Raw genomic sequence first — 25,781 nt, forward strand, 5'->3', positions numbered from 1 at the left:
AGGCCATCCATGCCATCTGTCGCTTTTCAACTTCTACCACTATTTTCTGACAGTAGTAGAAATTATCCTTTTTTTATTCTATTCAGGTGATGATCTACACATATTTTTTCATATGTAAATAATTTCTGCACAGTATTTTATAAATTTTGGTTTAGAAATATAATCGTTAATGGTTTCAAAGCAAATAGCATATAGCACTAAGAACACTTAGTAGTAAAAAGGGTAAAGGTGGAAGGCGAGTTGATGATCAACGTCCTGCACTTCAAAAGTCATATAGCATTTTAGTATAGAATGGTACTGAAAAGGGTAAAGAAGGGTGAGGAAACACTGTCATAGGAAAGAGAGTGGGATTCCAAAAGGATATTTATGGTGTAAGTATTATTACTATTTATATATGACATCCTTTCATAGCTGAAAATTATTTTGTCAATACCTAGTTTTCTAATGTTTCAGCACTTATTACTTGACTCTTCTGGATCTTTTGGTAAAAATCTTAGAGGCTTTATCTAAACTAAATAATGCTTTTAGGATTAATAAAAATGCATCATCATCTACTTATTTGTACTTAAAAAAAAAAACATGAAACATACAGGTGCTAATATTATACGTGATATAATAAAAACTATTAGAACTAATTACTTGATAATTTTGGACAATCAATGTATTATTGACATCTCCCAAAGGAACTACCACTCTATTCTAAATTAAATAGTTATCATGAAAATATGCAAAAAAGTTCCTTTGTCACAGTATACAGGATGTGTATGGAGTAAGATCACAAACTGAACTGGTAAAATCTGCACATTAATGAGATATAACACAATTTTACTCTAAGTTCTCTTAACAAATATGTATTCTTTGTTTTATATACAGTATTTCCCAATCCCTCCCACAATGTGCACATCAAAGAAAGAAATTACACAAGGGCAGCACTGAGTGACGACACACCTGCAATTCAGTTTATTTGCCTAAAAATGCTGCCATTGGGTCATCCTCTCTTTGTCTTCTTAACTGGTAAGCTTCTATCTCTTCTTCTGTTGGTGCCTTAGCATTATACATTGAATTGTACTTTCTCATGCGCTCATCCATTTTCATCATATTTGCAGCTTCATCTTCTTCCATCTTAGCTCGGATCAAAGCCTCACGCAGCTTCTTCCTACGCTTTTCTTCCTTCTGTTCTTCACTCTCAGACTCACTGCTTGAATCGCTACTGCTACTACTGCTGCTGCTGCTGCTGCTGCTACTGCTGCTGCTACTATCATGCTTCCTTTTCTTTTTCTTGCTCTTCCTTTTCCTTTTCTTTTTCTTTTTCTTGTCTATTTTCTCTTGATGTAATTCAAGCAGAGTTTTCTCCTCTTTTTCCTCTGCTGTTTCTGGTTCAGCTGATGTAGAGGCAGCAGGTAAGAGGACTTCTGTATTTGACTGTTTTCCAGCCTCTCCGGTGCAGTAAGAATTTTTGATGAATGAGTGGCAGCAACGGTAACCCCATACTCCATCACGCCAATAACTACCCCAAACACTTGTGTGGTTCCTTGGGTATACATCTTCATCATACTTGGATCTTACAACTTGCTTTTCTGCACCTTTGATAATTTTACCATGACGGGAATACTCAACATAATTTTCTGTCTGAGACAACAGCAATTCAGTGGGTGGAACATCAAGATGTTCTTTCCCTCCATACTTTTCCAGAAGGTCATCTGAAACTTTCTTTTTGAATTCATCCTTCTTATCAATAAATTGCTTCTTTAGTAACTCAAGCTTTGTTGGTTCTGCCTGAAGACTAACATCCACACCTTTTTCATAAGCATCCCATGCAAAGAGCTGGGCTTTAGCTTGGTTTACAGTATCACCTGTAAACCTGACAAAATTTTCTCCTGCAAAATCAACTTCATCATCCTTTCTTCCTGTTCCTCGATATGGGTTGTCCCTCATAGATCTTGTTTTGGGATCATAATATGCTGAATTGGGATCAAGATTCCTCAAGTACTTGGCAGTGTCTTCACGGATACGCAAATTACGCACTGTAATTCTCTGTTTGCTGTCCACTTTTGTACCTGGCATGTCAACACTTTCAGCATACTTGTCCTCATCTTCATCATCATCATCAGGCTCATCATCGCTCATCTCCTCACCGTCCTTTAACTTCTTAGCTTTCAACTGTCTCTTGTATTCTTCAACTTTCTGATGCTCTTCAACAACAGCAGCATAGTCTGCTGGATTGAAACCATTCCATCGATCTCTTTTCCCATCAAAGTCCAGCTTAAGAGTTGGAAGTAATACATCATCTGCAGCAATGTTGCGGGCATTGAATTTTGCACCAACTTTTCGTGGTCTTTCAACACAATCCTTCTTTTTGTGACCCAAACCCCCACAATTTTCACATGCACCTTTACGATAACGTGTGGCAACACTTCCTTTCTGGCCCCTAGCATAATGCTCATTGAGGTGGTTAAAAGAACTCTGTTTTTCTGGTTGAGGCCGTTGATGTTTTAAGGTTGGACCGCCAGAACCAAAATACCAAGGAGCAGTGGAAATGTACTGGGGAATATGAGGGTTGATGTCCTTTCCTTCTTCATCTACAGCAGCTGGAACAGTACCTGCCTTTCGAGCCTCTTCTAATTCTTTTGCTTTCTTCCACTCCTCGCGTGTTTTTTTCTTTGGCTCATCTCCTTCTACTTCTTCATGCTTGGATTTCAGGATGCTGGAGAGAGGTATGCTTGGAGCACTCATCTTGAGGGAATCTGAAAAGAAAAAAAAAGAAAGAAAGAAAGAAAAAAAAAATATATATATAAATAGAATAAAAGTAATGATAACATTCAATCTGTGATATTCCAGAAACAATTTTCCTATCATATCACTGCATTAGAAATTTCTACATGAAATTAATAAAAACAAAAACAATAAAATAATAACTTGTTATTTCCTCTGAATAGCCATCAAGGATATCGACCCTTTTCTATTACTAGTTACCTTTAACATGAAAAATGCTTCTCAAAAAAAAAAAAAACAGTATGTTTTATTCCATGTATTTTAGTTCACATTCTGCAGTTAAATTTTTTCTATTGTTAATAACTAAGATGAATACCTTCTGCATTTCCATATATATGATCATTTCAGTTTTCATAAATCTCTCTAACATTTTGTTTTATTAGTAAAGTTAGTAAAGGTTCAGGTATTAAAAACCTTCACTGATTAAGATTAAAGGGCTAATGTATTACAAATCAATACAACACATACGTGCTTGCATACATGTCTGCACATATGCACATACATACATGCATGTATGCACACACACGCATCCCCCCCACCACCACCACCACATTTACTGCATATGCTGTCATAATTATCAAATTGTAAAAGACATGTTTGACAATTCTGTCATATGCTACCCTTGGCAACATTCTAGATTTTTATAGTACTGTATATAAAAGAAAATATAATACTACAGAATTTTTCTCAAAATAATTTTTATACAATATCATGTATGCCAATTATGTATGCACCTAAAGTAAAGCAAATGTGTAATCCCATGAACATCATATCTATCTATCTATCTATCTATCTATCTATCTATCTATCTATCTATCTATCTATATATACATATATACATATATACATATATACATATATACATATATACATATGTACATATGTACATATGTACATATGTACATATATACATATATACATATATACATATATACATATATACATAAATACATATATACATATATACATATATACATACATATATACATATATACATATATACATATATACATATTTATATATATATATATATATATATATATATATATATATATATATATATATATATATATATATATATATATATATATATATATGATATACATAAGAAATCTGAAATAGAACAATGCTATACTGAAAAAGAAAGTACTAAACCTGAGATATTCTGAGTCATAACTAATCTTTTTCACATAATAATACCAAAGTGGCATTAATCCACTGGGGTCAGGTGTCAACATCTGATCAATAAGAATATTATCTCAATATTAGTGTTTGAAGGAAACACTGTTGTAAAGCTTTAAGTATGGCTGTAGTCTCCTTTATTATATGCAAGTCACACATAATAGGTGAAACAAATGTCCAAGAAGGATTCAAATCCACTCCATAATTATCTTTCAGGAAAAATGCACCCAACCTGTTGGTGGGTGGAAAGTTTAAGCACAAAATTTTACTATTTGAACTGGGTAACTGTAAAGTGTGTGAAATTTTTGTGGAAATGACAATATATTTTTAATAACTAGTACTAGTAAATTAAGTTGTTATTGGTCATAGAATTACTGAAAGTAAGGTAAGTATGAATATTCACTCAATTTGTTGTACAGAAATGAAGAAAATTTGTTGTGTAAGTAAATCCATGGCAATCAGTTAGGGGTCTACTGGTGAAGCCCCAATAGGGATATACAGCAATCAGATGAGGGTCTGGGGCGAAAGCATCATGATTAGGAACGATTTGGATCATACAGCAATGTTTGTGGATTTCCCAGGAATGGCTGGAGTAATAAAGACAATCTCTAAGGGGTGCAGTCACTTTGTGAACATGACCAATACTTTCGTTTATATAATTTGAGAAGGAAAATAACAAGGGATTCACGTATATCACAGCGTTGATAATTGAAAGAATGAAATCAAAACTCTTTTTGTCTCCCAAAAGAATCCCCATTCTCCACTTTTCTCCTAAAACTGCAGGGGACTGAAGAAAAAAGTGAGTGGGAAAAAAATCCATTGCTTCTACAATTACCAAACGTAAAGCCCTTGTTTACATATTCATATATCTAGATTTCAACAAGATGCAGGAGGGCAATAACAGGTTTTCATACGTATTCCACATCTTATATATTTCAGTAACAATTTAAACTTACTGTAAACACTCCCAAAAGGGAAAAAAAACTCCTTCACGACATAGAAACCTCAGCAATTAAATGGCTATGGCGATGTTATGATACGAGATTATTATAGTTGATCGTTCGCATAACCTGAATTTGGATGCGTTCGTGATTCGCATGAAGGCGTTCGTGGATTTACCCGGATTTATCTCGGAGAGAACACGAAGGGACACGTATTACTCCAGATCATCCATTACATTTTACGAGTTGTCTCAGTTCATGTCATACAAGCTGGAAGCCAATGAAATATCGTGAATATCCAGGAAAAATGCTTTTTAGTAATTTTTAACCAATTATTTGTAAATCTAAAGAGGTCTTTAAATATCTATAAATATTCAACATTTCCTCCTTTCTAATAAATGTATGTGACTATAAAGTTATTAATATAATCTAAAAATGCCACTTGTAACTATACAATAGATTTCTATCGTCCTTATAGTAGTCCGCCTTATAAATTATGCAGAATATATCTAAAATATTTTAAGCCCCTGTCCTTCATCTTTATCAGTACACACGTCATAAATATTAAACAACACTAAAAACAATCGCATAAATATAGATAAGGAATTATAGCTTTAAAATTCATTTTAACAGACGATTTTCAAAAAAAGCCAAAATAACAGCCAAAGATTCGTTGGGTCCGTACCCCACCCGTCACTTCCATCAGGCAGGACCTCCAACATGGCAGGTGCCGGAGAGTGGGAATTAGTGGTGAGAGGCTCGAAGAAGAGTAAAACGGTTGCAAATGGCAAACTCAACAAGGAAGAAAAGAGGCAGTTTATGGAGAAGGCGTTGCGGCTTACAGATACAGGTGAGAAATCCCGGATATTTAGTTAGAATTAAGTTCAAATATGTTTGTTGGCTTGGAAGTGAAAATTCTGTCTTATTATTTCATTGGTCTGTTTAAAGGTAGATCTGGCTAGCTAGATAGTATTTTTGCAGCTTTACAGATTGATTTTGGGATGTTGAAACAAATGATAAAGAAAGTCCTTAATACACTATTTTTTTGCTATTGAAGAAATTATTTGAGGATTATGAATAAACCAAGTAAACTTTTTGATTAAATTAAGCATATGTATGTCTGTCATACAATCTGTTCTTGCAGATCTCTATTTTACAAGGGCTTCAGCTAATACAATTGGCAACTTTATTGTAGATATGTAAACATATCAGACCGGAAATTACCATATTGGCACCTTCTGATGCACCCATACCATAAATAGGGAAAAATGATATACGTCTAAGGGTCCACTTGCCTTTTAAATATTTGTAGATGGTTGCTGTGTATTGTTTTGGTTATAGTTTGTTTTCCATAGCTATGTAGTACAGAGCCCCCTATGGTATTACTTTTACATGTTGATAATAAGAAAGTTGTGCAAATTGTAATACATTTACAGGAAAATATAATGGCACTTTTATAATCAAAGAGAAAATGTACCCGCTGATACTTGAAATAATCTACTTTGAAAAGTTCAAAATTTAAGAAAATATATTGCGAAAAATGCCCCATTCAGAGTAGATTTATAGTGATTAGTTGGTGGTCCAGGATCAGAACCCCTGATACGGCCTAGGGGTAAAGCCCATGGGTTAGGAAGGTTTTTAGTTCATACAGTAATGTTTGCGTTTTTTTCAGGAATGGGCTGAGTATTAGAGCGATATTCTCAGAAGGGAGTGGTCACTCCACAAATAATATCAATACTTGTATTTATATCACTTACGTTAGAAAATAATTATCATAATTGATCATGCAAAGTTATTCTGACTATTTACCTTAAGCTATTTTGATTCTTGTTCTATTTCTTATGTTCTATGAAATGACGGTGTTCATTTCCCTGTATTTCAGTACGTCACTCAGTAATCAATACTGATTATTTCTTGGAGTAACATGATTTGTTAAGTTTGCTGCTGGACTGCATTCATTAGAAACTAAGTCTCCAACTCAAATGACTGAATCCCATCCTGAATGCACAAGCTACCAAAAAATTTGCTATATGAATAAAAAACCTGCCTTACCTTGGGGCTTCACCGCTGGACCCCTTCTCATCACTATTTAACTAGCTGGGGACTCTAAATCTGGACTCCCATCTAATCATACTTTCTCCCAAGCACATGCAGTCCTTTTATATACTTTAAGTGTGTGTAGTAACACTAAACTAATCATAGTAATGGGTTGTGCTTTCAGAGTAGTACTTGATTCAGTATTGTAACCATTGTGAGCTTCTTATAAAAACTGGGTCATAGTAAGATATTGAAATACTTATTAGAGATGCACACTGTGAGTGCACGTTTTTTTCTTTATTTTCTCTTTCTCTCTTTCTTTTAAGGTATAGTATGCATTGATAGGTTGATATTTTTTCACATAACCATCTATACCTTATTGATTATTATTCCATGTTTCAGGTATTCACATTATGATATGCATCAGTCTGTTGCTGTTTTTGATCACAAATGATATTAAGGAAAGTAGTCAGTTGCTAACTGTTTATGAAGTGAAAACACCCATCCGAGACTAAGTCCCTATTACACCAGCCACTCCTGGGATTCCATAGACATCCCCATTTGAATCAAAAACCTTTCTGATCTGGGAGCTTTCCCACCAGAGCCCCACCGCATGGCTGTGGACTTATCTTTTTGTGCTGCATTAACTGCAACCTATTTTCTTAATTTCTGGCATATTTCTTTGTTTGCCGAGATTATTTCATGCCTCAGTGAGTAGGTTTCCCTTTCTTTCTGATAGTGTCATTGCTGTTTCATGTAAATGTATATGAAAATATTATATGTTGTACATTTTTCATATTACAAAGAAGATATCATAGATGAAAAGAGTCGTAGTTTCTGCCCTTCTATCTGTTATTGGTAAACTTCACCCTGTACCAGACAGCCCTTTGAAACTGAAACAGTACCTATTGAGCTCCTATACTTTAACCCATGACTTAATAGAAAGCCAGAAAAGGACACCTGGACCTTAAAAAAGGTGTGAATGGGAATCATTGCTTTCATAACACAAGAGATGTGTTGGGTTTATTTCAGTTATATCTTTATCAGAAAAAGAAAGTGTATTTCTGATGAAGATATACTTGCAGCGTATCAGATGCATCTTGTGTTGTAAAGATATTACTTCTCAGTCTTACCTTTTTCTACATTTGTTGCAATGAACACTCTTCATACTTTGTCAGTGTCAAAATATATTTCTACCATATATTTTTGTTGTTATTTCTAGAAACTTGTTTATCTGTTATGAGAGAGGGATATGATGGTCTAAGATAAAGGGAAAGTCTGCAAGGTGCAAGAATTTGAAATGATAAGAATAAAGATAAGGATTTAACAGCTTACTAAGAATAAGATCTGCATTTGCACAATATACACTTACAGTACAAGAAAAACTATTCTGAGACTGAAAGAAGAACCTGGCTAATACAAGTTCCAAAAATAATTTGAAATGCAGATCATGCATTAAATATTTGGATGTGTTGAATGAGGTGTCAGGTATCACTCTTCTAACCACTGCCTATAATTTGGGTTGTAGAGTGGTTAAGGATCTGATATTGGATCTTGTGCTCGCATGACTGCAAGTCTTGATGTAAGATTGGTTTGTGTACAAGTGTGGTATCAGATTTCATGAAGAGATATTCATTATTCTTGCTTTTCAATAAAAAAGGTCTCTAAAGGTTTGGGAATAGGATCATATTTGATAAACATAGAAATAAATAACTTACTGTATTTGGATGATTTTACTCATAGGTTTTAGCTATAGCAATGAGAATGATTCTTTTTATTTATTAACCCCTTGGATCCGGTTGCATGACAGAAATCACGGAGCTAAAAACCCAGGGCAATGAGTTACATAAGTGGTCAGCATCCAGGGCATGCGGCACGTAGGCTGGGCATGCACAAACACCCATGAGCGGTGACAAGAGACTGTGCCTCCCCTTTGAAAAGTTATATTGTGTAAACTTTTCTAGCTTTATTGCTATTTTCCAATGTCCATATTTGTCTTTTGTTTTACTTTATCCAGATGATAATTAGTTATTTTCCTTGCACAGATCATCTTTTTATGTAGTAAATAGCTCAGTGAAAAAAAAAAAAAAAAAAAGTAACATTTGGTTATTTGTGTCAGATATCGCTTCTTTTTCTTTGTAATTTTAATTATACGTAATACAACCTGCACCACTGGTCACAGAGTCCTTGGAATACGGTGCGCTGCATGGAAATGGCATCCTCCCCAGAGCTGGTGCTCTTCAAGTCACTGCTTATGCACGTTACATTCCACATTTGTTTGTTGATGGGAATAATGCTAAAGCCTTATAAGTGCCAAATGAGTCATTTCGCACTTCAAGAGGTTTGTGCACTCATGGCAAGTCTTTTCCATCACCCTGGTCTTTGTTCATGATGGCAGTTCACATCACCCGGGCCGCGGTCCATTTGCATGGTAGATGGCATGTTTACATCACCCAGGCAGCTGCCAAAGTTTTTCCTTGACATGACCACAACGTCATTTGGGTCCAAAGGGTTAATCCACTCGCTCCAGTATATTTTGAATCCGAAAATGATAGTTTCTGGGCGGCTACAAAATCGGCGTGCGGGTTTGAATTAGAGCACTAGCTCTGATCCAACGTAGCATTAGAGCACAAGCTCTGATCCAACGTAGCATTAAAGCACAAGCACTGATCCAACGTAGCATGAGAGCACAAGCTCTGATCCAACGTAGCATGAGAGCTCAAGCTCTGATCCAACGTAGCATTAGAGCTCAAGCTCTGATCCAACGTAGCATTAGAGCACAAGCTCTGATCCAACGTAGCATTAGAGCACAAGCTCTGATCCAACGTAGCATTAGAGCACAAGCTCTGATCCAACGTAGCATTAGAGCACAAGCTCTGATCCAACGTAGCATTAGAGCACAAGCTCTTATCCAACGTAGCATTAGAGCTCAAGCTCTGATCCAACGTAGCATTAGAGCACAAGCTCTGATCCAACGTAGCATTAGAGCACAAGCTCTGATCCAACGTAGCATTAGAGCACAAGCTCTGATCCAACGTAGCATTAGAGCACAAGCTCTGATCCAACGTAGCACTGGCGGGACGCCTGGCAGTGTTTATTTTTCCAGGTGTCTCATATGTGGGACACCCGTTGTAAATGGGTTAAGAGATGTGAAAAGGAAGATTTGTTTTATGTATTTTAAATAACGGAACTTATTAAATTTGTTAAATTGTTAAGTTTTAAAAAGTAAAGAAAGATGGAGAATGGCATTCATAGATTATCAGTAATGTTTATATTTTTATCAGTATTTATCTGTATTAGTAAATCTAACTAAGGCAGCTGTACCTATATTTGTGTTTTTTCCTTTTATTTGCTTTACTCTTGCGGGACCCATCAGGAATCAGGGGTTGAAGCAAGAGGGGGAAATACACACACCTTCCTAACACCCTGCCAGGGAAAGCCGCTGGACCTTCCCCTGGGACATTTCCTTACCAGGGGCAAGTCCTAGTCCCCCTCATTATGCCAAAATTTTTACCATTTGAAAACAAGTGTTCACACATTGAAATTAAAGCACCGTATTATTTAACATAACACTCAAATGATGTATAAAGAGTACAGTATTTTCTTCAAAATTTAATATGAAGTTAATGTCCACATAATTACAGCTAACGCAAGACATCACTCAGTTCATTTCACAAGGATCTAAATTCCGTTTTATTAAAAGTGCTGGTAGATTAGACAAGTGACAGCATGTGACAATTTTACATTATTATTTTGCATGATGAAGTGTAAAATAATAAAGTTCTTGTGAATGTTAGATACATATGCATAACATCTACTAACATTGGCTAAGATGTTTTTTGTGGATGTGTGTAATGCTGCTGTCTTAGTTATTATTACATCTGTGTTTATTATTGATGTATCTTTTTACAATTAATGTAAAGTATCCATTTTTCATAGCTTTTATATTTGTCATTCCCACCGGTTTAAAAAAACGTAAAATTGCAGGACGAATTGAGCCAGCAAGAGAAGGTAAAGAAAATCGTAAACCTGCCTCTCCGAAGGTAAAGAATGAACAGAAAAATGACCAGAAGAAGAAAAAACCAGAGAAGAAAAGTAACAGTGTCCGTCAGCCTGGTACTTTGGAGGAAGCTATACGCAAGGTGAGGAAGTGATTTTTGGTTTTTGCGAGCAGTGGATGTGACTGTATTATTGCAAAGAGGTGACTAATTTTATTTATGTTTGAGATAAGTTTGGTAAGCAGCTTGTTTTCATAGAGCTGTTCACTTTTAACATTTATTTTTAGTCTTTTACCCCTTTCTTTTTATCACCCAAATTGCTAAAATACTTTTCTGTTTGGATGAACATGAACCTGTACTTAGTGTTTTTAAGAATAATCACCAAGGATACTTGGTCAGGTAATAGTTTAGGAGACACATGATTAATATTTCCTATCCAAATCTATTTGAAAATTCCTGTAACCTGTCATGGATGGCCTATAGTGTGAAATCCAAAACAAAAATAGTGTCTTGTCAAGCAGGCCTTATTGCAGCAGTTCCATGCCTCATGCTCAGGCAAAGGCAAACAAGCCTCTACTATATTCATTTTGGCAAGGTATACCAGACAGTTTTTGACAAGGTAACCCTGGGGAACCAAGGATGTTGCCTTGTTAGTCCTAAAATGAAAATAGGCCCTCAGAAGGTTTAAAAAATGTTACACCTGGTTTAGAGGAAAAAAGTTTTTATTTCTCAATTATACTTTTGTATTGGCAGTTTTTACAAAAAAATGAATTGGCTATCCACTTGATGTAGACCTTTTGTTTTATTTTATTTTATTTTATTTTGTTTTATGTTATTTTTTTTTTTATAATATTTTTATTGAATTTTGTCCTTTTATTTCATTTTATTTTTATTTTTGTTCCCCTCCTCCAAGGTCTGTATTTAACAATTGATATGTTGTATCAAGATGGGCATGACTTGTTTTCCGTGCACTCTATATTATCTTTCAAGATAATCAACAAGTATTTGTCAAACAATTGGTATAATTTTTTAATCTGTGTAATTTTTAGATATTTTCATATTATTAAATTTTATATAACACCCCACGCTGATGGTCATAGTGGGCAGAAATAGATCCTGAGCATGGAAATAGTGTCCTCCTTGGAGCCACACTCATTCACTTGAGTGAATAATGCACGAGCCCCTTCCTAAATCCCGACTGAATCAAATCTTCATCCATGAACTTTGTACTCATCATGAATCAATCACCCTTCAACTGAATTTTTCAGTGCATACTGATGTATTTGAATCTGCAAGTACCGATAATATATTTCACTATCTGTATCTCTTATCTGTCTACATAGCTGTACATGCTATTGGACTTTCAATATATACAATTTGAAATATTGAATTTAGTTATTAGTTTATTTTTCTGTTCTCTATTTTCTCTCAGCTGAATGTAGCAGAGATGCAGAACCTTCTTGATGTTGTGACTGCAAGATTCTTGGATACTCCGCTGATTTGGCTGAAGGATTTAGCTTCCTACTTGAATGTTCGCATAAACCCAATACATATGCCAGATCCAACATTCAAGGGGAAGCCAGATTCATATCCCACTTCACTTGTGTCTTCTCAAGTTAAAAAGGTAAGGCCTCATAGTGCACCAATTGTCTTGTTTGTATCAGGGCAGATAGATACTGCAGCCCAGCATTTTTTTTTATATGAACGGCGATAGTACCTTATAACTGATATATTTGTCATGTATAAACACTCATTCTCACCGTTACTCTTTGTCCCACTCTTTGTCTAACTAATTCTTTCACAGTGTGTCTCACACTCTCTCATATATTAATTTTTTTATTATCTTTTTTTTTCTGTTCATGAATGTTAAAAACCCTTATTCTGGTATATCTACTTTACCAGAAATAAGCCAGATTAGATTATTGTACAATCATATTGGAGGAAAATAGATAGACAAAGCATTTTCTTCAATGTTGTATTCTTTGTTCAACAGCTGTTGCTACAGACCCTCTCCGGTTGCAATGACAAGGTGCTTGCAGCATTCCACAAACACTGTGTAACATCCATGGTGCAGGAACAAGTGAAGGGGTTAAGTGTAGCTGGATACAAAGTTTTCATTCAGGTAATTTTAACTAAATAACTGAACAAAAATATATAAAATTCCAAACAATTTCTGTTGATTATCTGAGGACACACTAACTTTTAAGAAATAAGATACAAAGTACTGTAAACCTTCAATTCATAGATGTAATAAAAGATTTCTTGTTTCATAATTAGGGATAATTTCAGGGTTTAAAAGATATTCTGTAATATAGTGCCTGGACAGTTGAATTCTGAAATGTATTATTTGGGAATTTCTTAACTTAGTGAAGCTGTTAGGACGTGTACATGCTATAACCACAGCCACAGTGCTTTTCGTATATTCATTTGGTTACACATATCTGGCTCACTAAGGAGTCAATTACTAGGTGTACCTGATATTGCCTACTTACTCTATTCCTTGAATTAATTGAATCCTTAGTTACTAATTGTATGTGTAAACAAAACTACAGTGGAGAGTGAATGTACTGCACTAATGTGTTAAATTGATTGTTTATTGTACTTCTAAAGATCTAAGTAAAGTATCCATTTTTGCTGTTCCCAACAGATCATGTCAATGCACCGTCCACATATATGTGTAGTGAACTTGCCAGCATATTGTGAGTTGCGTCAGAGTTTTCAGTCCCAAACACCCACTTGCCTCTCCTTACTATGGGCTATTGGACAGGCAGGGATTAATGACTTCAATGTTGGTTTAAAAGGTAATTACTAATTTAATTTTCATGCAATTTCTTGCTTTTGATTTTTAAAAGTTTATGAAATCTTCAGTGGTATGTTTTATATAGAAATTTAAAAATGAAAATGTCATTACATTTAAAAGTAATTTTTTTCTTTTGTTATTTCAGTATGGCTTGAAATGATGGTGCCAATGATTGGTTTGAAGAACTACTCCTCATTTGTGGTAGACTATGGGAGTAGTGTGTTTGGGGGAGGAGGCGGTGGTGAAGGTGAAGACAGTACAAAAGTCTTGGGAGTGCGAGAGTTTTTCTCCATTCTAGACTTCACTTGGTGCAACTCAGGGTCACTATCAAAACCAATCCAAAGACAACTTTTTGCTCTCTATCCAAAAGTGAAGGTAATTATACTTTTAGGAATTATTTGCTTTGTCTCTAGTATATATATGTGAGGAACACAAAGATAGAATAGGAAATAAGATGTAGATGACATACATTTCTGTCAATATGTGTGTGCATGTGCGTTTTGTGTGTGTGCATATGCGTTTTGTGTGTGTGCGTGTGCGTTTTGTGTGTGTGTGCACGTTTTGTGTGTGGGGGGGTTTTGTGCGTGTGTTTTGTGTGTGCGTGTGTTTTGTGTGTGTGTGTGTTTTGTGTGTGTGTGTGTGTGTTTTGTGTGTGTGTGTGTGTGTTTTGTGTGTGTGTGTGCGTGTTTTGTCTGTGTGTGTGTGTTTTGTGTGTGTGTGTGTGTGTGTGCGTGCGTGTGTGTGTGTGTGTGTGTGTGTGTGTGTGTGTGTGTGTGTGTGTGTGTGTGCATATGTGTGTGATTGTGTGTGTTTTGTGTGTGTATGTGTGTGTATGTGTTCGCGTTTTGTGTGTGTGTGTGCTTTTTGTGCATGTGTGTGCATTTTTTGTGCGTGTGTGCATATGTGTGTGATTACGTGTATTTTGTGTGTGTATGTGTTCGCGTTTTGTGTGTGTGTGTGCTTTTTGTGTATGTGTGTGCATTTTTTGTGTTTGTGTGTGTGTGTGTGTGTGCGTTTTGTGTGTGCATGCATTTTGTGTGTGCGTGCGTTTCGTGTGTGTGTGTGTGTGTGTTGTGTGTTTGTGAGTTCTGTCAGCGTGTGTGTGTGTGTTTTGTCTGTGTGTGTGTGTGCGTTTTGTCTGTATGCATGTGTGTGCGTGTGTGTGTGCGTGCGTGCGTGTGCGTGTGCGTGTGCATGTCCGTGTGTGTCTCTGTCTATATGTGTGTTTGTGTGTGTGATGTGTGTGTGAGGATGTTTAAATATATCAACATACACAGTAATTCATACTCCTTGGGAATTATTTAGGAATGAGTAGGTGTAAATTCACATTTGAAGTGTAAGTACATGATTTTTACATGATCCAATGAAGAATTGAGAAACTTTAAATTTCAGACCACTGCCTTTAGTTCACGTCCAGAAGTAACTCTGCGTAATTTCTTCCCCTCCTTCCTGCGACGACTCGATCCAAGTGCACCACATCTGTTAAGAGTGGAGGTTAGTTCTCTAGCTTTTTTTTTTTTCCATGTATATCAGGAAATGGTGTTCAGTATCTTATTGTATTTGGGTCATTATAATGAATAAGCAATAGTTGACTGCTTTTTAGACTTTCATCAGGTTTGCTGTGGATACCAATAAAAGTTCAAAACAAGCATTCTTTTCTATCTAAGATTGAAATTGTTGGTAATAGATTTAACTGATTTTTTCAACTTTTTTTTTTTTTATTCATTTTTATTATTCTATTTTTCTGTATTATCAGTATTTTTTTTCTCCACACAGTTGCTAACCTGCTTGGTTCAGTGCCTGACACAGGACCCACATTGCTGGAAAACTTGGTCACAGATGTACCTCAAGCATATGCCTCAGTCTGCTCTGCTACTCGTCCATTTAGGTATAGAAAAGCAGACATTTTTGTATGTGGTATATATGGAAATGTCAACATTAAGTCAAGTTTATATTTAGTGCTTTGTAATTCTTTTTATTTGCTTTATAAATCTAAATTAATGGTTATAATAACTGAATTTCAGGTAAAGAATGGAAGATTTTAAGTCAGAGTTTGCGTATTAAGAGACAAGAGGTACTGGAGACGATAGAAGGATTTGCTTCTGCAAATGAAAAAATGTTACAGAAAGCAGCTGCAGTAGCTGGAACTAGAGAAGCTAATAAAGCAACAAAGGTAAGGTATCTCTCTTCAGAAAAGAAAAAGAATCCATCTTTTATGTTACAAGAAATCTAGAAAAAGTATTATTATTTTAATTTACTAATATATATTTTACCCCTATGTTACATATATATATTTAGGAGTGTAAAGTAAAATGCCAAATAAGTAGATGTACTATATATGTAAGATATATGAGGAAGTAACAAGAAGATATTGTGGCTTCCTTGTATGTATGGCTTCACTAGTGTTAATCTTCCATACAAGAAGGGAGTGGATAGTATTTATGGTTATGTGCTCAGATGCAGACAAGACACACTGGTTGTGTACATTTATATGAAATTGAAACACAAGTGGAAATTTGCTGAATAGTCCATATGAACAAATCTTTTTGAAGCCCTTTCATCATGTATACAAAGATATGCGGATATACTGCTCTTGATCAGAAAGGGAGAATGCGCCATGCTTCTGTACCCTTATCAAGATCACCCAGTCCCATAGTAAATGTTAAGCAATACCAGTCAGAAGAAGTGGCTTTGAGATATTCATATGTACGTGCCTCTAATTCATTCCACCGTTATGGAAGAAGCCGGAAGAGAAATTCCTCATGGGAACAGAGGAGAAGGCAGAGTAGAAATGCTTCAACTGAAGATAGGAGTTCATTAAGCAGCAAGGAAGACCTGTTGGATTACCATCCTAGCTCTCTTCGAAAGGGAAAATTTTGTAGAGGTGGTTCAGACATATGGAAGTTAAGGAGTGGGTGCAGTAGTTCAGAGGATTTGTTGAATGATGAATATGACGTCAGTGATGGTTTAGTTAGCAGTGGAATACCAGAAACAGATGGCAGTGTCTTCAGTAGTCAAGAAGATCTTCTTGAACCTCAGATTAAGTGCTCTGCAAATGTATTTAAATTTGTACGTAGCTCTACTTCTGGGAAAGGCAGCAGCAGCAGCAGCAGTAAGTTTTCCACTGGGGAAGGAAAGAAACATTTGAGTGTAGAAAAAAGAAATGTACTTCACAAAAGAATGTGCTTAAAACCTGGTGTTTTTTCAAAGAATGAAGTAGAAGACAATTTAAAACAAACACCTACTTCACAGACACCAGATTCATTGTGTACAACAGATCTGAGTTCAGAATTAGTTGAATTATCACCGATCAAACTAAAAGTTCAGAAAGCTGTTGTGTTCACAGTTCAACGTCTAGTAAATCATTTGAGCCATGTGTGTGATCAGGTAGAAGTGATCAGTAATAAATGTGAAAATTTGCAGGACACATTTAGAGCTCTTGAATATGAACAGCATATTCTTAGCATAAAGATCGGTGATTTAGAGTCACAGTTTGAAGATAAGATGTTATCTGGCTCAGGCATAAGCAAACCACAGTCATCATCAGATGTCCTAAAGGAAAACAAATATAGTAATGAAAATGAGAATCTTTCACAAGATTTAATTGTGGATGAGAAGTTGAGGCATTCAGAGAGTGATGTCCTGGCAAAAAAATCTGTTTTTACTATACTGACTGAAATCATTATAAAGGGTATGCCCTTCCAAATATCTGCGGTAAGTTTCCTTCAACTAATATAGGTATACTCATGTGTCTGCTATGATATTGGTAATAGACTAGTTTGTGGGAAGTTGTATATATATATTTTTTTCTGGTCTAACCTTACATTATTTAAGTAAATATATGATCTTGAAATGTTTTTTATAATTTTGTATGAAACTGATGATAAAATATGTATACACAGTAAGTAGACATTTACCCAGGAATTAGAGTGCTTTAAAGATTATTATATTGAGAGTATGAGGCTCCTTATATAATGCATTTTGTGTGCCGCTTACATGATTCCACTCATGCCTATGGGTAGGTGGGCCTATTTATAAGGTTTTTACTTCTGTGTAAACCTAGAAGACATAGTCCTCAGTCTGCTGTGCAGACTTCTTTGTTTACCTAATTTTCCACAACTATATATAGTTCTGGTTTTAGTTTGGACATGCATTGCATTTGATATGTGATTAATATACTCAATCTGGTTGATGTATATTTAAAATTTTCAGACAGCTTTCTTACCAAGTAGATTGTGCAGGTAGACTCTTATGCTAGAACTATTAAATGATATATAGGTTTCTGAAACATATTTTTATGCTGTTAAATTTCTAATGAAGTAATGAAAAGTTAAACATTTAATTTTTTATTAAATTTCAGTTTTTGCTGGAGGAGATGAAAGTAGCAAAAAAGAAAACATCCCGACCATATATGACAAAGCTTTTGGTTATACTTCTTGTAACAGTTATTGTCTGGGATATAAGAAGTGCAGGATCTTTTTATGGTAAGTTGCTTTTATTTTTGCTTGAATTTTTTACTTACTTTTGCATGTGTTTGTGTGTAGGCAGGTCACATGCACCCATAGATATAAATGTGATATTTGTGTGAAACATATTTTTTACAAAATACACAAAATATGTAGGCATGTGCACTTGTAGTACAAACAAATATAAGGTATTGCTTCTGTGAATAATTGAATTTTACATGGAATTATACATAATAGTCATTACATAGACAAGGCCTTAAAGTCAATGGTTATATGTATTTAAGAAATTTCTAGATTTTTATAAAGTTTATTTAATGTGTCCATGCATTTATCCTCCTAACTTTTATCAGGATCAAAGATTGGCCAGGTATTCGAGAGGCTTGGACTCGTGCCATATATTGAGGTTGTTGGGAGAACACTGAAAAAGTTGTTTGTTCAGTCGTACAAGTGAGTAATGCAAATTTCTGATTTTCTTTCTTTTTAACAAAAACAAAGAGGCTAAATACTAGAGTTAGATTGTCATAATCATTTCTTCTTCTCATCTTTCCTGCTTTTCTTCTTTTTTATCTCTTTTTCCCTTTTTTTTCCTTTATCTTCTTTTCTTTTTCTTTTTTTTTTTTTGCTCTTCTTCTTACCTTCTTGTTCTTTTCTTTTCCTCTCTTATTTTAATTTTTCTCTTCTTTTCTCTTCCTTTTCTTCCTTCCTCTTTCATAGTTCTTTCTTTTGCTTCTTCCTTAATTTTTTGCCTTTTCCTTCATATGTTTCCTTTTCTTCTTTGTCTTAATATTATTATTATTATTATTATTATTAATATTATTGTTAATATTATTATTATTATTAATATTATTATTATTATTAATATTATTATTAATATTAAAATTAATATTATTATTATTATTAATATTAATATTATTATTGATATTAATATTATTATTGATATTAATATTATTATTAATATTGATACTATTATTAATATTAATATTATTATTAATATTAATATTATTATTAATATTAATATTAATATTAATATTAATATTAATATTATTAATATTATTATTATTAATATTATTATTAATATTATTATTAATATTAATATTATTATTATTATTATTAATGCTATTATTAATGCTATTATTATTAATATTAATATTATTATTATTATTATTATTATTATTATTATTATTAATATTATTATTATTCATATTATTATTATTCATATTATTATTATTATTATTATTATTATTATTATTATTATTATTATTATTATAATAAAAAAGGGAAACCAATTTTTTATTGGCTAATAATGACCAAGACAGAAGCTGTAATTTCCTTTAGAGGTTAGAGCAAAAACTTACTAACATGGCCCACACTTTGTCAGAGATGATAAAGATGTTGAATGCCCTTGGAAGCCACAAACCAAAATTGCCAAACAAGGTAATGAATCTAATCATTACTCTTTCCTTTTTTCAGATGGTCTATACTAAACATTCCACTATACTATGGTCGTGGGTGTGAACTGGCTGGACCGTACTTACTGCTGGTTCTAGCTAAAGCAGAGGCAGTGTGGGGCTATATAATGAGTGGAGTTGAGGCAACTTCAGAATACCTCCCTGTCATTAAAACAAAAGTGAGTCTCTTATAATAGGTAAATTATTGGTTTAAGAGTTCATCTCTTAAATTTCTTTTTTGATAATAGGTTTGATGTAAAAGTATAGAAAATAGATGTGCCTTCCTTTTTTTATCATCAGGAAACAGTAGCAACATAGCAAAAACTAATTTTCTTTCTCTTTGTATCTACCTTGGTTAACTAATTTACTTATTAATTTGAGAATTCTTTTCCACACCCATTTCTATTATAGTTGGATACTGCCATCCCTGGATTAAGCGAGTCTTTAATCTACTACGGAAGTGCTGTTTTTGAAGGTGTCTGCTCGCTTGCATCTTCCGTTGGAAATACTGCCAGACCCTACTTGTTAAATTTTCAAGAATTAATGATGTCACGAGTATTTGTGTAAGTATGTTTTAGGTTAATTTTTATTCTCTACACAATATTCTGTTCAATATTATTCTACTTTTTCCTTATCCTCTCCCTCTGCTCTTTGTTACTCATTCTTCTCCTCCCCTAGTTATTTATTTCTATTTGTTATCCACTTAAGTCTCTACAAACCTATTATAAACTGTATTAGAATTTAGTAATTAATTTACATACAGTGTAATGTTTTTCTTTTTCATTGCAGAGGCCCCTTATCCCCAGAAAATCTATACCAGTATGTTGTTGGAGCGTTTGACAAAGTGTCAGAAGTCATTCTCAGAGTCCATACAAACCTTCTCATGGCTTTAGATGATAAAGCGCATGTTAGTAGTAAGACTGTGTAACAGTTTAGTAAGTGGATTGTAAATGAGAAAGTTGTAGGGCTACAAATTTATCAATGGGTTTTGGGATACTGTTAAATATCTTTTGGTGTAATGCTTTTGGTTAGTGAAGAAAATTTGGGCCTCTGTTATCTATAGAGGGTTACACTTGACAGGGATATATTACAGTTCGTTGGAAATTTGGTGCCAGTAAGGTGCAGATTAAGAATTGAATACTATTTTGAGAGTTATCATAACCAATTTATTTTTAAGTGTATGCTGCCAGAACCTACGTACTGGTGCATATATTTTTTGGTTCGTAAACAGCATTGGTTACAGTCCTTACAATCCATTTATATCTTTTGAAAGTAACTTGTGCCTTATTGTTACCATTTGATATTTACATATTTATTGCCATATTATATGTATTGATGTATTTAAACTCATTTGCATAAGGTAGGTAATTTAAAGAATTAGTTCATGTAGTGTTATTGGCACCTAGTACACTTCAGTGGTCACTTTCTGGAAGAACAATAAGATCACTGTGTAAGATGTGTAAATACATTTTTAGGTGTGAAGCAAATTATTATTTTTATCAATAAAATGAGTCTGTTCTTACAGGAAATTAAATTTGACAGATTTTGATATGAAATCATTCATAAACAGTTTCATTGCGTAATTTGTTGACACTGTTGCTCAATACTGTTACATACATGTCACACTTTATTAGTGGAATGATCAGTTTTGTATTGTCATAAAAATGTGCATGGTGTTGTGAATAATTGTGCTGGTGTAGTTGGGATATTGTGTAGATGAACACCAATGCTTTTTGAAGAGAAGTTTTGTGATGTTAAACTACATTATCCCATGCTGTTCTAGAAGTGAGAAGAGATAAGAAGGGAATTTCGGGATCTGGTTTAATCTAATGTTTTGTAAGTTGGTTTCTTGATCTCATTTCATGCCTTCTTTACTGCTCCAATTGAAAATAATAATAAAAAACATTTTTGTAATATTCTGTACACCATAAGACAAATAAATTTCTTTCTCCCAAATGCAAGTTTATCTTTACTGTCTTGAAAGAGCCTGATATATTTTCAGAAATGTTATTTTTATTTAAATAAATGAATATCATAGATAAAAAACACCTAGACTGTAAGAACGAAGAATTAAATAATTTTCTCTATTTAATAGTTTGATTATCCTTGGATTAGAAGTAAAGGGTATCAAGTAAGCTCATCATTTACAGGATAGAATTTAAACATAGTGTTGAATAAAATTGTTCAATCATTTAGCACTGATGTATGTAACACTGTTTCATTACAGCTAAGTTCTTGTGTAAAGAAAATTTGTATTTTATGTTAAGGAATGATATTTGTAATAATAAATAAATAATAACATAATATATAACAGCAGTAAAAATGTATACAAGACTAGTGCAGTCTGTGATTATATCTAAAGAAATGAACTACCATATACCTATTCCAGAAGTGGTCTGATTTTTATATTATCTAAACCATTACTTGGTATTTTCATGGGATGTTGAAACAGAACTGCATAACCTTAAGTGTTATAGGGATATATGAATTCCAGTATTCACAGTGTCATTAGCTAATAGTGTACATCTTACACCAGTAGCTCTTGGCCTTTGAAGTCGGACCATACACTAAAAGTATATCATAGAGACCTGCAACACATCAACCGCAAAGGCATTTGCATTCTATGTTGTAGTTATGTTCCTGTAAAAATGTAAAAACTACTATTTTGTAGTTATATTCCTGTGAAAATGTCAAAACTACTGCAGTGGGAAATAAGTTTTGGCTACGTAAAACTATATTAATCTCGTATTTCCAAATTAAAAGATGGTGACTTCGAGAGAAAAAAATCACATCTGCAAAATATGCAACATTCTAATATTATAAACGTGGGGCACTTGTATGGTGGTTGCACAGGTTAAGTCACGGTTCTCGGTTTTATTAATTTCATATTCCACATCGAATCTTGATGTAGAGGAGTATGAGACGCTGTTGATGTAAATATTTGTTTACTATCACTGAAGCGGGAAAGAAAGTGCAAGATAAACAAATTTCCCATCAACAGTAACTTATATTTCGTTCCGGATCCTTCACAATACATTGGCCTCTATGTGAGGTCAGACAGGAAGCACGCCGACGAGGTTTTTGTCTCACCACCTATTCCAAAACCGTCCTTCGCTCTGCTCCTCTCCCATCTTCACAAAATGTTTCAGTATTTCCCCAATTTCTCTTCCCCATACCTCGAACCATCCTACCTCTACTCCTCCTTTCACCCAGTCCAATTCCCTTTCCAGTATAAATCCAGATACTCTACCACTTCCCCAGTTTCTTCCCTCCTCCTCACTTTACTTGTGGCACTAGGCAACTTAAACGTTCCACTCCACCTTCTCCTACCACATCCTCTTCTGCTCCATGGACATCTGTCCCCTCTTTTCCTCACATGAGAACCTTTTGTTTTTCAGAATTCCTTCCGCAACTCCCTCCACACTTGAAGACACTCGAAAAAGTTCCTAAACATAACCAAAGGGAATACTCTACTCCCTCATTAACCCTTCAATCCCAGTTCCACTTCCTTCTACATTCAAAGTATTTGCCGATAGCCATCCTCCTCCTCATGTTCCTTTTACCTCCCTCCTCTTACCCTTTCCCAACACACCCCAGCCACTCCTCCATGTGCACCATTCCCTCTTCGTTCCCAATTATTGGTACCGTTCCAAACTGGCTGCTCACGTGAATTCCCTGTCGCAACAATGTCCTCCAGACCCCTCCCCTGTTGACATTCTTCCTGATATTTCACCAGTTTCCACAATTCCCTTTTTAATTCCCCAGATTATTCTACGTATCCAACACCCATATATACCCATATTACGCGTTGATTGTTTCATGATGGCTCTTTTGCCAGTTTTCCTTAAACAATGTTCCTCTTCCTTCCCCAGCCACAGATGCACTCTTTATCTCATCTAATCGCCCCATACCCTTAACACTTTCCTCTTTTACAAATCTTTATTTAATTTGCGCCCCCTTTATATTCTTTGTACTAGCATCTTATCCTATAACGCTCTATAACCTACGATATCTAACACATTTCATCCTATTCGTTTACTCATGTTAACCCTTTTCGCCTCAATACCTTACTATAGTGTTATATGACCTTTGATATAATGCACATTTATTTGTTTCAACCATTAACCATGACCTCTCGAAGTTCCAATTGTGGTGCAAATACAGTAACTAATACTTTACAAATAGGTATGCTATTTTGTGTCAGCGACAAGTGAAGAATTTATACACTAAGAAATACCTTAAAATACGTTTGACAGAAACATGATATATTCAATGTCGGAACAAAGATGAAAGTCAAACGAGACAATGACAGTCCTTTAGGACCGACCATGTGGGATATGCAGTGGGTGCAAGATGTGGAAATTGCTGACGGTCATCCTGGGGATCCAAAGCACACGTTTTTTTTCTGGACATTACAAAGCGATTTTTTCTCTTTTTTTAAACCTCGATCATGACCAGAGATTCAGGTTTGAAATACTCGAAGGTGGAGGCTGGACGGAGAGGAAGATGAGGATATAGTGAGTCAGCTAATGCGCATCCGGGTACTACCTGGGCTGCATGGAAAATCTTTTAGTCTCTGAACATTATAGAGGGAAATGGGAAATGAGAAGCCGCGGTGGCTGTGGTGGAAGAAGCAGCTCTCAAAAAGAAATCAAACGTGTAACACTGGAAATGGTGGGTGAAGTAATGAAAGGAAGACGTTGTGAAAGATAAATTAGGGAAAGCTGAAAGGCAAAATTGAGGACAGCTTAAAGCAGACTTCGAAAGCGGTTTCATATTTTTTATAGTTCTAATACACCATTTATAGAATTGCATGTGATGTCAACTGACACAACAATGAGTGGGCAAATAAAGAGAAATGGGGAATGTTAATAAGCTGGGAGGAGAAGCGAAGACGAGGTCGAGCGCCGCCCAAAGCCTCCCGCACAATGCCGTTTTTAACCTCCGCATGAGATCAAGTTTTTGTGGGTATCGCAGACCTGCGGCGATTCTTATCTTTTTGTCGTAGGCGAAAAAAGAACAGAAAAAGAAAACAGTCTGGAACATAGGTGTTTTTTATTTGGGAAATATGCTTCTTTTGCTTTGAAATCTCATTGTCTCTGCCGTGATTAAAAACAGGTAGCGCCAGCCAGGTACACTCCAAGGTAGACCTGAGGCGGAAATTACACAACTTGAATAGTTCATCTTGTGTTACGCTGGAGGGGCACGGTGTAATTTTGGATGATGGTGGTGCTGACGAGGATGTAATAATGATAATACATAACAATGGTAATGATAATGGTTATGGTGATAATGATAATAATTATGAAAATAATGGTAATAATAATAATAATGATAATAATACTAATAAAGATGATGATGATGGCGATGATGATGATAATAATAATGAAGATAATAAAAATGATAATGATAATAAGAAAGTATTGTTAATAATAATGAAAGTATTGTTAATAATAATGAAAGTATTATTATTAATAACGAAAGTATTATTATCAATAATAATAAATAATAATAATGATAATGATTATGATAACAATGATAATTATGAAAACTATTATTATAGTAACAATAATAATAATAATAATAATAATAATAATAATAATAATAATAGGAATTATATCATTATCACTAATAATAATAGCAACAACAATAATAACATTAATAGTAATAACAATAATGACAATGACAATAATAATAATGATGTTGATATAGAAATAATGAAAATTATATAAAAAATTATAATGATTATGGTGATAAAATAAGAACAGCAATAATGATAATATCGATGGTGATAATAATATTAATTAAAATTATAATAACTATGATGATAACAATATTAATAAAAAGAATGAAAATAATAATAATGATAATAATAGTGATATTAAAAACATAATGATAATAATAATAATAATAATGGTAATAAGTGATAGTATTAACAATGATAATGATGATAAAAATAATAAGAGCAATACCAATAGAGATTATATTATCATTGATAATAATAACAACAATAATAATGATGATAATGATAACAACAAAAGTAATGGTAATAATAATAATAATAATAATAATAATGTTGATAATGATACAAAAAACATTTTCGCACTCTGGGTTCCAATCAAACTGTGTTCCTTTAC

At 34.1% G+C, this 25,781-nt stretch overlaps 2 protein-coding genes across 2 annotated transcripts; one reads left to right on the plus strand and one right to left on the minus strand.

The window, feature by feature from the left end:
* Positions 1-547: 547 nt before the first annotated feature.
* Slu7 (Pre-mRNA-splicing factor Slu7) lies at positions 548-5,053 on the minus strand. The gene is made up of 2 exons (XM_027369603.2): positions 4,911-5,053; positions 548-2,744 (listed from the first exon to the last, which is right to left on the minus strand). The coding sequence occupies exon 2, from the start codon at positions 2,731-2,733 to the stop codon at positions 961-963; it is 1,773 nt and encodes a 590-aa protein (XP_027225404.1). The 5' UTR covers positions 2,734-2,744; positions 4,911-5,053; the 3' UTR covers positions 548-960.
* A 384-nt stretch (positions 5,054-5,437) lies between these two features.
* Tmem214 (Transmembrane protein 214) lies at positions 5,438-21,731 on the plus strand. The gene is made up of 14 exons (XM_027369606.2): positions 5,438-5,745; positions 10,920-11,074; positions 12,363-12,554; positions 12,924-13,052; positions 13,578-13,731; positions 13,876-14,105; positions 15,123-15,224; positions 15,507-15,618; positions 15,755-15,903; positions 18,091-18,214; positions 18,547-18,643; positions 19,667-19,823; positions 20,056-20,207; positions 20,434-21,731. Exons 1-14 carry the CDS (start codon positions 5,616-5,618, stop codon positions 20,570-20,572), a joined length of 2,022 nt encoding a protein of 673 aa, XP_027225407.1. The 5' UTR covers positions 5,438-5,615; the 3' UTR covers positions 20,573-21,731.
* The last annotated feature ends 4,050 nt before the right edge of the window (positions 21,732-25,781 follow it).

The sequence above is a fragment of the Penaeus vannamei genome, chromosome 4 (assembly GCF_042767895.1).
Source record: "Penaeus vannamei isolate JL-2024 chromosome 4, ASM4276789v1, whole genome shotgun sequence".
Classification (NCBI taxonomy): domain Eukaryota; kingdom Metazoa; phylum Arthropoda; class Malacostraca; order Decapoda; family Penaeidae; genus Penaeus; species Penaeus vannamei.